Source organism: Colossoma macropomum, unplaced genomic scaffold, assembly GCF_904425465.1.
Source record: "Colossoma macropomum unplaced genomic scaffold, Colossoma_macropomum, whole genome shotgun sequence".
In the NCBI taxonomy this organism is placed as follows: Eukaryota; Metazoa; Chordata; class Actinopteri; order Characiformes; family Serrasalmidae; genus Colossoma; species Colossoma macropomum.
This window is the reverse complement of record NW_023494795.1, coordinates 18,329,899-18,345,405: the sequence shown is the minus strand read 5'-3', so window position 1 is coordinate 18,345,405 and position 15,507 is coordinate 18,329,899. Positions and strand designations below refer to the sequence as shown.

At 41.3% G+C, this 15,507-nt stretch overlaps 1 protein-coding gene across 4 annotated transcripts in view; it reads right to left on the bottom strand.

Annotated features, from left to right (window-relative positions):
• ppp1r13bb (protein phosphatase 1, regulatory subunit 13Bb) overlaps window positions 1-15,507 on the bottom strand; it is a 59,868-nt gene continuing 44,361 nt past the window's right edge. For 2 of the 4 annotated variants that reach the window (XM_036581706.1, XM_036581709.1), the window contains 13 exons: window positions 14,256-14,430; window positions 12,906-13,102; window positions 11,884-12,048; window positions 10,821-11,013; window positions 10,087-10,239; window positions 7,397-7,521; window positions 6,618-7,113; window positions 5,552-6,303; window positions 4,562-4,699; window positions 3,415-3,548; window positions 3,089-3,255; window positions 1,433-1,632; window positions 1-677 (listed from right to left, as the gene is read on the bottom strand). In XM_036581706.1, coding sequence (XP_036437599.1) covers window positions 636-677; window positions 1,433-1,632; window positions 3,089-3,255; window positions 3,415-3,548; window positions 4,562-4,699; window positions 5,552-6,303; window positions 6,618-7,113; window positions 7,397-7,521; window positions 10,087-10,239; window positions 10,821-11,013; window positions 11,884-12,048; window positions 12,906-13,102; window positions 14,256-14,430 — 2,937 coding nt within the window. In that variant the 3' untranslated portion in view covers window positions 1-635. The remainder of the gene's footprint in view (window positions 678-1,432; window positions 1,633-3,088; window positions 3,256-3,414; window positions 3,549-4,561; window positions 4,700-5,551; window positions 6,304-6,617; window positions 7,114-7,396; window positions 7,522-10,086; window positions 10,240-10,820; window positions 11,014-11,883; window positions 12,049-12,905; window positions 13,103-14,255; window positions 14,431-15,507) is intronic. The other 2 variants (XM_036581707.1, XM_036581708.1) reach the window with 2 other exon arrangements.

Genomic DNA, 15,507 nt, shown 5'->3' with positions numbered 1-15,507 from the left:
TAACACACCATCAAAATGCCTTCAGAAAGCATATCCAGTTTTTTCCCTCTCAGCTCATAGGCATAATACACAGGACGTTTAATACAAATGCTTTCTATCCATAGCATAAAGATTCCCTCTTTAAACTGAGGCTTGCAAAAAGGAAGCAAAAGCAGCTGTGCTCTGGGTGATCCAGCCTGCACGGTGCCAGCATCACCTCAACAAACTATAAAGAGCTAAAAATCTCCAGATAAAAACGCAAGCAGAAATGATAAAAAACAAAAGCTATAAAACCAAACAGGTAGTGCTTTGATCTCCATGGAGAAATGTGCAGCGGCTATGATACATGTTACATGATGCTCGGTCAAAACCAAGTCTTCAGGAGTGGAGGGAGGGGGATGAGGGTGAGATAGAAGCCAGGTAATGAGGGCAATGGGGCAGATTTTAGGACCTGAGGCTTTTTGTTTGGCCTTTATTATTGTGTATGTATGTGTGTGTGTGTATCTGTGTGTAGTGTTGTTGGTTGTGCCCCCAGTCTGGGAACATGGTTTAGCAGCTTCACCCCAGCAGCAGGAGCGGAATAAGAGGGGTGAATGGTGGAGGTTCTGCACCCCTAGACATCAGTCCAGTCAGTCACACAGGGGAGATGCAGTCAGCTATGCCAGGGACCTCTGACGAGGCTTTATTCTAGGGTACAGCTGCAGATACATAGAAAAAGAAAAGCTTTTAAAAAAATAAAAATCCAACGTGCACAAATGTCCCATGTCACGTAAAGCCCAATTGTCCATACTTTTCTAAAATAAGAGTTGGATGAAGTATGCAAACATACCACTCACTTCCTAGTCCATACTCTCTATACATAGAAATTATACTACGAAAACAGCTTGTTTTGAATTCAGTGTTTCTGTGATGTCATACAGACCAACATATTTACATATATCCACCTATTCAGCTTACAGCAGTTCAGCCACCCTCATTTATGTTGAAGTTTGGAGTGTTTCAGCTTGGACTGCTTTTTTAATGAGTCTTATGTTTTTTAATCTGTCAAATGCATAACAAAAAAGTCTGTGTAATTATAAAGTATAACAAGAGGTTGGAAAATTAATGTAAAGATGAATTATGACTGTTGTTGGTACATAAACCCACACATGTAAGGTAATAAAAAGAAAAGTGTAGGTTATGGGCCCTTTAAAGCAATGGTTCAACAACATATCTGCAAATATTTCCTGTACCCCAAACGCTGGCAAGGTATGTTTTGTGTCCAAAGGATGCTTCTTAAAATTTGTTCTGGAGATATGAGGCTAACATAGCTAAAAAGTAATAGGGACATATACTCTCCAATTAGCCTTGTGGAATAAATGTAGATATATGGTAGGTCTACCTCATAAGGTGCTCAGTAAGTGTACAAATTAGGTTTAATGATCATAAAAAATCCTGAACTGTAAATACTTACCCCAAGTAAGTTGCGAGGCACATAGCCCTCCTTGTCATTAAGTCTGGCCCACCACCACTCTGTCTCAGTGTCATCTTTTCTGCGCAGGATGGTGATGGCATCTCCCTCCAAGAAAGACAGCTCATCTGCACTCTGAGCCTCATACTCCCACAGAGCGTACACAACTCCCTTATTCATCACTCCCAGCTTCTCTTGCACGCCTGCAAAAACACACACACACGAAATCAGTCCAGCCTGTACTAAAATTGTCTACAGCAAAAACATGAGTTTATGCATGTGTTCCAACTGAAGGTGAAACCACTTACATAATATAAACCCAGTTCCACAAAAAGAACTTTTTCCGAACATGAGCCACTTTCCCACCAAGGAGATCCGTTCTGGGATCTTCCCATAGTTCTTACCCCTTTTTAATTTCTACTCTTAGGACTTTTGAAAGCCCATGAATGGCTGCAGTGAAATTTGCAATACTGCATTGCTGACTGGTCAAACTCAAAGAGAGCAAATCATATGAACAGCCATTTTTTCCCAGTACTTCAATGTCAAGCTGAAATCAAAATGAACCGTTGTCCTTGTTAGTTCATGTGTTTAAGCTCAATTTATGTAACACCTTTCTCAAACCCAAGGTCGATTTACAGAGGCATGGGAAAAAAAAGCTGAGCTTTAATGGAAGAAATTGAGGGAGAGTCACTGAGAGGACTGTGGTAGGGGGTTCCAAGGTGTAATTTGGGGGCCATGATGCTGAATCTGAGTTTTTGTTCTGAAATGTAACTTAACGAATTTCTTCATCCAAAGTGCAAAACCATTTAAGTGTACCTTGGTTACAGCTGCCACTCATCCACTGAAAGGCGTTAACGTTATGTGATCTTCCTCACTTAGGGTGCTGGAAATGACTTTTGTGTAACCGTTATTGTAGGTTATCCTATAATTGCTAACTCTTTCAAGGTCAAATGCTAAGAGTATTATCCCATGGACGGATAAATACCTTCCAGGTAGTGATTTTCGGCACCTAGTGTGCTGGAAAAGACTTGAGAAGTATTATATTATCTACTGCAGGGGTGTCCAATCTTACCCACAAAGGGCTGGTGTGGCTGCAGGTTTTCACTCCAAACAAGCTGAAGCGCACCTGATTCTATTTGTTTTATCAGTTGGTCTTAGTCTTCAAACATTTCATCAGGTGACCTCCTGCTTTGCTGGAGTGAAAACCTGCAGCCACACACTAGCAGAAAAATAACATTAACCAACAATATCATGTTTCATCTCCTCTCACCACCCATACCTTTCAAGCAAAAATGCAGTTAGCTCAGACCTTTTCTAACATCATATTTCAGAGTGAAAAATGTCAATATGATAGGTAAGAAAAAAAGTGCTATGATTTCTATTTCATGCTGAGTTAGAATAACAAGCTGTGTAAGCCCTCGTCCTGTTGCTCCTCCAAACTGCTAATTAACAATCATGGTTACTGCAGTTTGGTAGGTTGGAAAGTTAAAAAAAATGTGCATGTGCTCAAGAACTACTTAATTATATATGTGAGTCACTTAAAAATGTAATGTTGAAAAAGGGCCCATATAATTGGTAGTGCAAGAACACAAACAAATGATCAATAATAAGTAGTAGGGTAGAAAGTAGATTGAAGACGAGAAAGGCAGAAACTGTTACCATAGAGGAACTGTGAGCACTGGATGTAGCCTTCTTCCATCTCTTCACACTTGTCTGCTGCTGTCTCCACATCACTGATGGTGGTGGCAAAGATGGCGGCGCCAGACTCAACCAACAGCTTGCAGAGGTGGACGCTGTTGCAGGAGGCAGCGCAGTGCAAGGGTGTCCTGGAAACACAAACGTGCTCACATTACACCTGTCCAACAATAAAACTACCACTCTTTCCAGTAACAGTCAGAGGAAAGTACTCTCTAAGCTAATGCAAAATTTTAGTGTCGTGATACCCTAAAGAGCATTTTAGCTTCTGAAATCCCAACTTTACTCACCAGCCATCACTATCTGCTGCATTGACATTGACGCCAAAGTCAAGCAGGAACTTGACAATGTGGTGGTGTCCAGCACACACTGCATTATGTAAGGGAGTGATGCCCTCATCATTAGGAGTGCTCGGGTTCTCCACCTGTCAACAGTCCATTTATTACAAGATTAACTCTCAAGCCTGAACCTCATTGGAGAGAAGAGAGAAAGAAATGAAACCTATAATTAAAATATGAAGAGTTCTTTGCAAAAATAGTTCTCTACATAAATCATGTTTTTTTATCGGGCAGTCCAGGTAGTATCAAACAAAAAACTGTAGTTTTTTTTTTTTTTATTAAGTAAAGATAACTCAATACAATGCAGGTAACTTACAAAATTAAACTTTATTGATTTTTTTTCGTTTTTTGGTAAAGGCAGATAACTCCAGTGGTCATATCATGTTTCAGAGTTTAAAAAAAAAGCCATGTAATAGATAGAAGTTTCTTTTAAGTGCACTATTTACCTACTTGTTTTATGTTAAAGAATGATAAAGTGTGGAAAATTGCAGAAACAGACCATTAATATTAAAATTAAACATCTAAGATAAAATTTTGGATTTTACACCTAAATTTTGCACTTTATGTCCTGAATGGAATTGTGCACATATAGCTGACTCCAAAGTTGTTCTTTGTTAGGCATACTGTGCAATATATAGATGTAGCAGCCATTACTTTAAGACCTATGCACTTTGTAGGGAGAAGGGAGCCGTTTGAGATTCTGTCTAAAACAATTCACAGCAGCATCGTGCTACCCGACATGAACAATGTATGCTGATTCGCTAAACAGACTTATTGGGTTTTGCATGAGAACAGCACTGGGGTTTGACTGCTTCTGCTGTAAATCGTGAACTTGCAATGCCATGACCATGGACATCAACAGCTTTTGTGACAAAATGTATTTAGGGTTCAAAAATCAGCATGTGTTAAGAATAACTCACGACCATCAGCTCGTTTTTGTTTTATAGGATGCCGTTTACCGTGTTTTGCAAATGAACTCTTCATATGGTTATAATTTGCATGTGCTAAAGACCAGACAAAGAGAGTAAATATCAAATGTAATGTAAACTCAGTTCTAATACTGACTGATTCTAAAAGTAAGACACAGCTGTATGTGTACCTCGTAAATGATCCTCTGCACTAAGTCAAACTCTCCCTCCAGCGAGGCATCCAGAAGCAGAGCCAGAGGGTTAAACTTCACCCTGAAGCCATGGCCTGTCCGCTCAGAGTTAGGCTTCTTCAGGTTAGTGCGCTTCTCCTATAGACAAGAGATGCAACATTATAATCACAGATACATCAGTAACAATACAAATATATACAAAAATATCTGTTGTATGGCACGAGCATGTCCATGTCGAGTCTAATTGAACTCTAAGATGTGACTGATTCATAACATATTCTTTGTGTTTTCTTGTTCAAAAGGTAGTTTGTGACAAACAAAATAAAAACGTACAAATGTAAAAACAAGAGCTTGCCATTTTGTGTGTCTTGATGAAGGCCTGAGTGGGCCGCAAGATTTTAGCACATTAACATTTTTTTAGCTTTGTGGTAACAAATGCTTTTTACATTTGCCCAAAGATGGAGTCCCTGGGATTATTTTTGCTCTGGAAGTTGTTTGCACAGTTGGATGCTGTTCATTCAGGTTATTACTTTTCAAATTGTAGTTCGACCCTTTCTTTGGAAAAACCTACACATTTTAAGCTTATGTACATCATGCTCTTTGCATATCAAATAAATGCAACAACAGCACTGAGAAATAACATTAATAACACAGAAAAACCTTAAAGATTAATTGTTAACAAAGTACTGGCCCTAGCAATATCGTATAGGGGTTTAACCTTGCCAATAATCCACAATATGTTTCACATTTCAAGGCATATCTTCAGTGCAAGAAGTAGCAACAGAATCTTAGTACGGGACTCTCTCTGTATCTGTCAGTACTAGTGTTTAACATACTGGTTCTGCCATGCTTACCAACTTTAACAATAAACAGCCACTGCTTAAGAACAAGTTTGTTAATGTCTTAGCATTGATGACAGCACACAAACTAAAGTAAACGACAAAAAGGAGTGTGTGCACGCATGTTTATGTTTGTAATGCAGAGGCTCACTGCAGGCTGCGAAGACGGTGAAGTTGCTGCCTCTTGTGGTGAGCTGGCCTCAGGCACACAGCTGGGCAAAGTGGCAGAAGGCCCTGCAGCATTGTTGTTGTTGTTGTCGTCATCCTCTGAGGGCTCCAGTGCTGGTGGGGCAAGTGTTTCTGTTGTTGGCTGCAGGGGCTGGTTATCATTCGCATCACCCTGAGGTAGGGCATCTGGGGGTGCACCCTCGGTCCCAGAGAGGGGAGCGGCTGGTGTTTCTGAGGGTGGATTTCCATTGTCTGCGTCAGACAGCACCTCGCCTGCAGCTCCTGTCGGCTGGAAGAACGGAGTCACTCCTCCACTGCCTCCTACTCCTACAACTCCTCCCTCAATCCCACCAGCCAGGGTGTTGAAACGCTGGTAGAGGAGTTTCTGGATGTTGGGCCCACTGGGACCCTCAGGCTCTGTGATAGAGCTGCGCTTCTTGAGCGGCCGTGGAGCGTTAGCCAGCTTCTTGCGTAGCACCTCTAGCTCAGCATCGCTTTGGTAGCGCATGGGAGAGTGGACCATGGGGGTAAGCTTGGTTGGACTGAGCGGCCGAGGGATGTGGTCCACGTTGGGCGGAGGCCCTTCTGAGATACCTACCATCTGAATCTCAGGGTCCAGCTCACTGTCTATCATGTCCCCTGCGGCACCCAGCAGCCCTGGGAAAGGTCCAGAGCCTGTAAAGGGCAGAGGAGATGGGGGAGTGGAGCTGGAGGGCAAGACTGGCTTTCCATACACTGCAGGCCAGAAGAAAAGACAAGTCATGTACACATAGGTCAAAAATTCTACATTCTGGGCAAGATATTCACTGTATGCCAACCTTAGACATTCAAGGTTTTTAATATTTTAGTTTTATCAAGAAGTAGAAATGGCTAAAAGGAAACAAAAACCATTGTAAGTTTTACAATGCTGTAAGACTCACACACATTCAGCGTTTTTTAATATTTAGAGACTGCTATCTCCTATCATTCTGTCACATATGTATAATAAGCTTTTATTTTGTTAATCAGGGAAGGGGGCAGTAAGCTGCCTTTTCCAGGACTCTTCTTACCAGCTTTAACAGCAGGCTTGTTGCTCATTGGGTAGTTCTTGGGCACCCCCTGTAGGTACATGTGATAGATGGAGCTGGAGTTCATGGTGGCTGGGCCTTTTCTGGGTGACTGTGGTCTAGATCCCTTGTCTGGGATAAAGGGGCGCACAGCCACAGCAAGAGGAGGGTCAGGTCTTTCTCCTGGGGGGAAAAGTGGCGAGCTGGGCTGGAAGGTGGGGCTGGGTGGGACTGAGATGCGCTGCTGGATCTGCTGGGATGAGGATCCAGTAGAGGGGCCTACACGAGGCCAGGCTGGTGGGGGTGGCGGATTAGTATTTGGGGGGTTGTTTGCGTGGGCTGGGACAGGGCGCAGCGGGACATCCTTGCGGCGGTCCAAGGAGGTGGTGGAGCCAGAGTTAGTGGAGGAAAGTGGATGGGAACTGGTGTGGGCACCATACGGAGGAGGCTGGGGCTTACAGGGAGGAGGAGCCGAGCCCAGTTTATTTGTGTCTGGAATCTACCACAGAAACAGCAAACATTTCATGTTGAGCAAGACCATTCACAAAGACACAAAAATCTTTTGTAGCAAAAATGGTAAAGACAGACCAAATGACAGGCATAACAGAAGGGTTAAAGTAATAGATTGGCAAAAAAAAATCTTTTTTTTAAATAATAGTTTTAAAATAATTTCAAAAAGGCTTGCTTATGTTTTTTCTGACACTGTATAACAAAGTTAATAGACAAAAAAAATAAACACGTACATATGAAGCAGACTATGAGACAAGAAAGTGTTGTCCAACCTTATCTGCTGGGGTGCCAGCAGGAGAGACTGTTTTGCAGGGGGGGTCTCCTATCGACTCCTTCCAGTCCGGAGGCTTGAGAGATGCATTACCCTTGCTGAGGGTGGGCCACCCTGCATCATTAGCTGCACAGGGAAAGAGAAGTCCTCAGCATAAAGAACATCACATCTCACAAAAACTTCATTAGGGTTGCATATTATTCTATGCAGCTGCTGGTAAATTAGTTGGTAAGTACAGATTCAGGTATTATGCACTTCAGACTATTCCTAAAAACTATTATTGCATTTTGAAGGGGCGTTTCTCATTTGGCTTTTCAGTAGCAGGGTAGTGTACATGGCAGAAGAACATTTTTAAAAGGCAGCGACTGTGTACCTATAACTATAATCCTGGTATTCAGCCTAATAAATGGGGAAAGGACTGTTCTTTTACAGTCGCTTCCATACAGGCTGAAGACTTGACAGGTAGTTCTCTACATCTGGCAAAAAGCAAATAAACTGCGCAAGGATTATCTTGACGAATAAGCAAATTTCTGTAACAACTATTTTGGTACCCGATTACACTCTTCAGTCTAACTGGATTTAGCTTCTCTAAGATAAGAAAAACTGTGTCACTGTTGTTGACAGTGAACCTTATATATGAATGATGTTGAAGTTTAGCATAGGACAAAGCCATCAGCCTGGTGGACCCAGGAGCTACACAGGGCTGATGGAGGGAATGTGAGGCTGATTCTGCCATGTATTGTCTCTGTACATTATTAGGAAGTTGTTAAATTGGCCACTCTATGTTACAAGAAGACGTTATGAAATGGAACCAAAGGTCAAAGTCACAGAGGAAGCACTGCTGAAGTGAGTTGACTGCTTTTTGATCAGGAGGCTGAGAGGACCTTGTGAACCTTATCAGGGTAGAGTTCCACACAGGCAAGGAAGAGCACGCAGATGTGAAACCAGGCGTATCTAGATGATTCTCAATCACATTCAATTAAACGCATCCACACACAAATGTACAAACATACACAGGATCAGCAGTATGCTGCTATGGCAAACCTATCACTGAAATCTGTCTGATTTCAAGGTGTGAAAAGTGAAGCATTTAGCAGAGAAAACGTAATGCATCTTATGTTCCCGCGTTAGTGATAAAAGCTCAGTCTTGCTCCTGGGCATACACTGCGCACAACAGAATGTAACAGCAGTGTCTCTTCACCCCTAATAAATTTCTCAATCTATTGTCAAATGTAAGATGCACTAAATTCAAATCCCAAGATGGATCCAATCATTAATACAGCAGTGCGTCGCAAAGGCAAGCTGTCTTGTGCTGGAGAAGCAGCATCTAGTTCTAGTCATCTCACATTTAATTACATTGTTTTGCACGATCAAATCTTTTGCTGCAAACTGAAATATTAGTTTGGTTGTATCTCTGAATAGGGGCAATAAAGATGTGACACTTAGATGAGGTGTATTATCTATGTGTTTTTTTTTCGACAAAAAAACCAGGAGGCGCTCCTCCTTTTGGATGTTTGCAGACAATTACAGGGGAATTCCATTTTCAAAATTTGATTTAATGGCGAAGACACAAACAAAGTCGTAAAGAATGACTTGATGTCGGATGCTCTGCTCTGGAGATGCTGAATACAAATCATAGCGGTGGTGATAGGAACCATATGTTTGAAGACTTAATGCCTCTAAAAACCACATAACAGAAAGCTATTACATAAAATAGTCAGAAATATGTTGCCTGATACCTGACACATTGTTTTATGATCGTTTTGTAATACGATTTTGGCCTTGAATGTAATTTTTATAATCTATACATGGTGGAGAGGTACATGCATGGCTTTGAAAGGGAAAAAACTGTTCCTGAATAAAACCATTTTTTTTAGATTTATCATTATCATTATCAATATTACATATAAAAGCCCAAAGATGCATTCACTTGTTGTTCTGAATAGTAAACAAAATATTTATAAATAAATGTATAAATATAAATAAAAGTAAATATTTGTGTTGTGATTCCTGGTTCCCATCATCACCACAGTAAGGAAAATCAGCACGTTTCTCTACAATACACCTTTTCACATCAAACCACTCTGATGACTTTGTTTACATCTTATAGATTGAATTATGCAGCAATATTGAAAAAGTTGGTGGAAGTATTTGAAGTATCCAAGTAGCATTTAGTGTTGATTTAAGCATCTATTAACATTATTCTTACACTTTCTTTAGAAATATATGCATATCATTCTTTGGTCCAGTATACACTGTAAAGCATTTAATGGAACATGAATTGTCTAGATATAAATTAACTGACTATAACTCCTAATCAATCAATCACAATTGCACTTGAAAATAAATGTGTAGAGAACGTAGAACTTAATGTACCCACATGCAAAGTATGTTAGCTGTATTTTAAAAATAATTAAAAATAGTTTAAAAATAATGACACTACTCCAAACCAGCACTCGTTTTATGACAGCATGTACACACGAAACACTGGTCTACCGCTCGTCCTGAGAAAATCTTTAGGGGAAACACTGAGTGGTGTAGAAAACCAACTCAAGTCATTGATCCATCTTAAAAAAGATGTCAGCTACAAAAGAAAGCGGCTACTCTATGACTGCTATGATCCTGTCCAATACTCTAGATAAGGTTCAGAGGCCATCACTCCAGCCCTCCATCAGACACCTTCCCACTCACGAGAGGCTCCGTCTGGCCCCGCTGTGGAGGAGGAGGTGGTGGTGGCAGGGGCCCCAGGGCCTGGGCCAGACTCTGGAGGGGACGGCGGGAGCGGATCCACTATGATGTCTAAATCAGAAACCTTCCAGGGTCCGGGGGGCTTTCTCACGCCATCTGATCATCAGCCCCACCCCCACCGCCCACACAGAAAGCACAACAGCACAGTACAGACAGGAACAGCCAAGAGAGGAGAGACACACACACACACACACACAAGTCACACAATAGAGATCACACAAGAGGTTAGAGGAGAAGAGAAAGAAAGAAATAAAAATTATAAACGAACAGTAAACGAAGTATGGAGAGACGTAGAGCAGGGAGGCATGGGACACATGCCAAGGTCTAAAAGACCCAGTTCCATGTTTCTACTGGATAAGATTATTAAAGAAAGTAATAAGGTTTAAGTAACTGACAAAACTGCACATTTGATCAAGGTCTCCCTCTGCTGGACACATAGGTTGTATGCTACTTTAGATGGCTGGTACTTATGAGCCTGCTATGATGGGTGAAGCCTGAATTGAATTACCCTCATATTCCAACCCAACAAAAGGTTTTACGTCACTCTATGACTGAACAGTCATGCAAATGGAGACAGGCCTAGATCAGAGGGAACAATACGAACATCGCGTTAAGACAAAAAGGAAAAGAAGTGTATCACAGTTCAACATGCTGAAGAGAAGTATGTAATGACTGACCTGATTTTGATCGAGCGTGGTTGGCTGGTGTGTTCACACCCAGTGTCTGAGGTTTGAGGGGGTCTGGGGGTACCATGTAGCCACTCTCTGGGCGTGCAGGCACAGGCACCTGGATGTACGGACCCACTGCTGCCACTCGACCAGTACTGCCGGGAGCTGGCTGAGGGGAGGGAGGACCACTTGGTCGGTTAAGCTGTAGAGGAGAAAGACAAAGAAAAGAAAGAAAGGACAAAAAGAACAAAGAAACAACCAAACAAAAAGGAAGGATAAAGAGAAATAAAAGAGTAGGTGAGTGAAAGGGACAGGGCGAGAGAGCAAAAGAAAAGAAAAAAAAGAAAGAGAAAGGAAAGAAAGAAACAAAAAAGGGGGGGAGAAAGACGAGGGTAGAGAGAGGGAGGGGGAGACAGAAAGAGGGAACGGGGAAACAGAGTAGGGAGAAAGAGAGAGAGAAAAAGGGTGGGAGGGTGGAGGAGAAAAAGGGTGGGAAGAGGAGAGAAAAAGGGTGGGAGGAAGAGAGAGGAATAGAGAGAGAAAGAGGGAGGGAGGGAGAAAATGGGAGGGACAAAATGGGAGGGAGGGAGAAAATGGGAGGGAGGGAGGGAGGGAGGGAGAAAATGGGAGGGAGAGAAAAAGGGAGGGAGAGAGAAAAAGGGAGGGAAGGAGAGAGAAAAAGGGAGGGAGGGAGAGAGAAAAGGGAGAGAGAAAAAGGGAGGGAGAGAGAAAAAGGGAGGGAGGGAGGGATGAACAGACAGAAAGAGGGAAAGTGGAAAACAAGAAAAAGAGAAAAAAGAAAGAAAAGCAAGAGAGAAAATGAGAGTGAGAGAGCGAAAGAAAGAAAACGAAAGAAAAAAAACAAAAGAAAGGTGGAGTGAGAGCAACAAAAGAAAATGAAAAATCAGCTCTTCAGCACATTCATAAAACACAATGGCAAAAACACTTTTATGACTGACTGTCGTTTTCATTCAGAATTCCATCTGTGTCCAAACTCTGCACGTCAAAGTGGATTATTTTTAAGCTCACAATCAAAACAGTGTATGTGTGTGTGCTGCATTCCTGGCCTTACAGGCAGGTTCTCTTTTTGACGTGCCTCAGCTTTTTTCTTATAGAGGCGTTCCCGGAGCTCGCTGATGCGTTTGTCCATCAGCGTCACCTCCATGTTGCGCTTGTTCAGCAGCTCCTTCTGCTGCTGTAGCTTACTGTTCTGCTCCTGGTTCAGCTTGTTACGGATCTGACATACACACAAACAACAACAAGAGAAACATCATTATCACCTGCATTAACAACATTATTACTGTAAACACAATAACTCAATAGCTAACAGATATTACATTTGGAATCACAGAGTGAATCTAAAACCCTTTCACACTCAAAGACCTGAAAGATTAGCAGGATACTTTTACCAGTTTTGGGCTTTCTGTCACTCACACAGTATTGTACAGGGATGCACGTTAAAACAAGCCAGTTTTGTACCAGAGTTGCTCGGTGTACATTTTTGCCAGTTCTTTCTAGAATCCTGTATTAAATATACTCCTGTGATGTTTTCACTTGCAAACATAAACTAAAAATTGATCTTTAAATGTCTTCGTACTGCCTGGTATCGTTTTGGCTTCTTTTGCTCTGTCAACTTAATGGGACTTTGACTACAGCTTGCATTCATATTTGACCCCATCTCATTTAATTATTGTTAAAGGTTCAAAGTGTACATGTTTAAGGGGCTTTGAAGCAACATGCATTACAACTATATATCAGCTAAGCTACCGAAGGCTCTGGGCGTCTTGTATTAGAGAAGAACAAATTAAAGAACACACAAATGTTATTGAAGGAGCTATTCACATAGTTTTAAAATATGACAGATAATAACAATACTTTTAATGCCAATAATACCAATAATTTTAAGGTTTGCATTTAAACATAGCCTAAATATTTTATTTTGGACAAAAAAGAGAGCACACTTTTTTGAATATTATAATAATCAATTACACATAACATAAAAATATAACATAAAAAAAAATCAATACTGTAACAAACTTTTAACCTGTGTATTTCACTAAAGTGTAAGTTCAAGGTGTGTGTGTGTCTGCAGACCTGCAGCTCCTGGTAGAGTTTGCGAAGCTCCAAGGCAGCAGTGCCGGTGACATGGCCACCCAAAGTCTGCAGGCCATTCAGCTTGCCTCTCCGCAGGTCCTCCAGCTGCTGGCTGAGCTGGTCCACCCTCAGCATGGCTGCCTGCAGCTCTGCCTGCTTCTCCTGGAACAGCCCACTGATGTGCTCGATCTCTGCAGCTAGTGCAACAGCACACAAAGCCATAAAAATACAGTTACACTAAGAGATTACCTCTGCTCTAAACTCAATCTCAGCAGCTAAGAATTCCATGCAAATACATACAGCTTACATGCCAAGAAAGATGATGTTCTTTTCTGAACTCTAGCTGTTGCTAGGATACAGCATTCAAGGTCCAAAATTATACAGGGAAAACAATAGTAACGTGTTCTTCATAAGAGACCATTTCTGAAAGTCTGCCACATGTGACAATTAACATAGGATTGGCGTGTAATTAAAAGAATGATTCATCAGCCTAGGACAAAACTAAAGAACCAAGTTTCAGATGCATGTTGGCTGACTGACTACGTTTGGGGTAAGGGGGCAATTATGTGGATTTGATTTTTCACCAAACAACTTAACTTAAACAACTTAATTGCACTGCAAATTCAATCATGTCCTTTGCACAACTATCTATCAACTAGCCAAGCAGTACTTAACCAAGGCTGTTAGTGACCCATATTATCATTTAGAGCATTTCTTATGCCCATGTTTCACCACTGTGCTCTGACCTGAGTGCTGAAGATGGTCCCATATGGAGCTGAGCGTGTGGTTGAGATTTCCCATCTGTGACTGTGCGCTGTTTTATTCACTAGACTAATCCTCGGTTTAAGATCATTCAGTATTCTCTTAAAGACTCTGTGTGGAAGTGTGTGTCATGCACATTCTTCCTCATAGCTATGGTTCTTGTGACTTCTTTATTAAATATGAATTAACACTGCTTATCAAGGAATGACAAGGACATACTGTCGTTGATGTGAAGCACCACTCTTACAGAAACATTTTTTTTAAACTTGTCATCTCCAACACATGGTGAAGTATCGCTACTCTCAGTGAATGTTTCTGATATCAGTGTTTATGCAGGATATGGTTTCAGGTCTGTTACTTTACATACATGCAATTTTGACTGCGAACACGCATTTGGTAGACTCTATCCATGAAGATTTCCTCCCTTTCAATGATGCACACAAAAGTAACTTAGGTGCTTATAGCCCCCCTTGTGGACAAGCCTCAGCCTGCTAAATATGTTTGAGTGAGTGAGGAAGCAGGTGTATGAGCGACAAGCGAATTTCATGAGGTGTTTTGCATCTAAAAATGTTTTTGAAAGCTACATACACAGATTGCCGTTGATAACTTTGCTGTAGTCCACTTGGCCCCTCATTGCACGGATCTTTTTGAGTTTGGCTTCCTGGCTCTCCACTCTCTCCTTCAGCCTCTGCAGCTTCTCTGTCTCAGACACTGCCTGCTGTTGCCGCCGCTCCTGCTGCTTCAGATACCGCAAGCGCTGCTCCTACACATGCACACACAGGAGAGAGAAAAAACAAACACCTATAAGCCTAGGTCCAATAAACATTAAAGACACATTTTTCTTGCATTTTGTTCTTTTCCACACAGCCCAGTCAATTCATTTTTACATAACTATTTTCCAACTTCTCTTTATGCCTTAGAACTAAACAGACAGGGTTACAAAAAGCAAATATTTTGATATTTTATTATTAATCTGAATTAAGCAGTTAGTAATCAGTTAATCCACTTAAATGTGGCCTGTAAATATAAATAACTGTACAACAACTGTTTGACAGTTTGGGACGGGGGGGATTAGGGGGGCCGCACGTGGCGCTTTGTTTAAGCCTGCCTATAATTTGGAGCTAGAGTAAGTAATAAGCAGTAGCTGAGTGATACAATAATAAAGGTGCAGACTGATGTTATAGTAGCTCTTCAGGTTACAGCATCATTTAACCAGTTTCACATGCTAGTTCACTAGGCAAACTTTGTGTGAATACATCTTGTGAAAAATGTTCACAAAATGAGTTGCGTTTTAAGCTAATGAACCAGTTGTAGGTAGCTATCTAATGTACGTTTTTCTGTGACAAGACGGGCTGCCCCTGATTGGATATACTACTATACTTCTAATTAACTGAACTGTGTGTTCAGGAAGTAGTTTGGTTTTTCAGAACCCCAGCATGGAGGTTAGGCTTCTTATTGCTTCCAGCTTCTTATTTGAATTTTGCGTTCCACCTTAAACGGTGTAAAAGTTACATTTTGATGCCTTCAGCTTTACCCACTTACTTACCGTTCTGCCTCGCAAACACCAGTATATTTTCTTTTCCAGGGTGGAAGGTAACTTTTTACTTCTGTGGAAAGCTCAAGTCAGACAGCATATGTTGTATGTGATGACCTTAACCAATACTTTAAGGAAATGCTCCCAGACTTTGTTGTTTTCTTTCGATATCTGTTCACATAGGTACACTCTAGGTTGGACGTCACTTTGTAAATGCAACGAAAAAAAATCGACAATGGAAATACCTGTCCACCATTTTTTAAAATTATTATACTGACATTGTTGAATCATTAAAAAAAGTTCTCT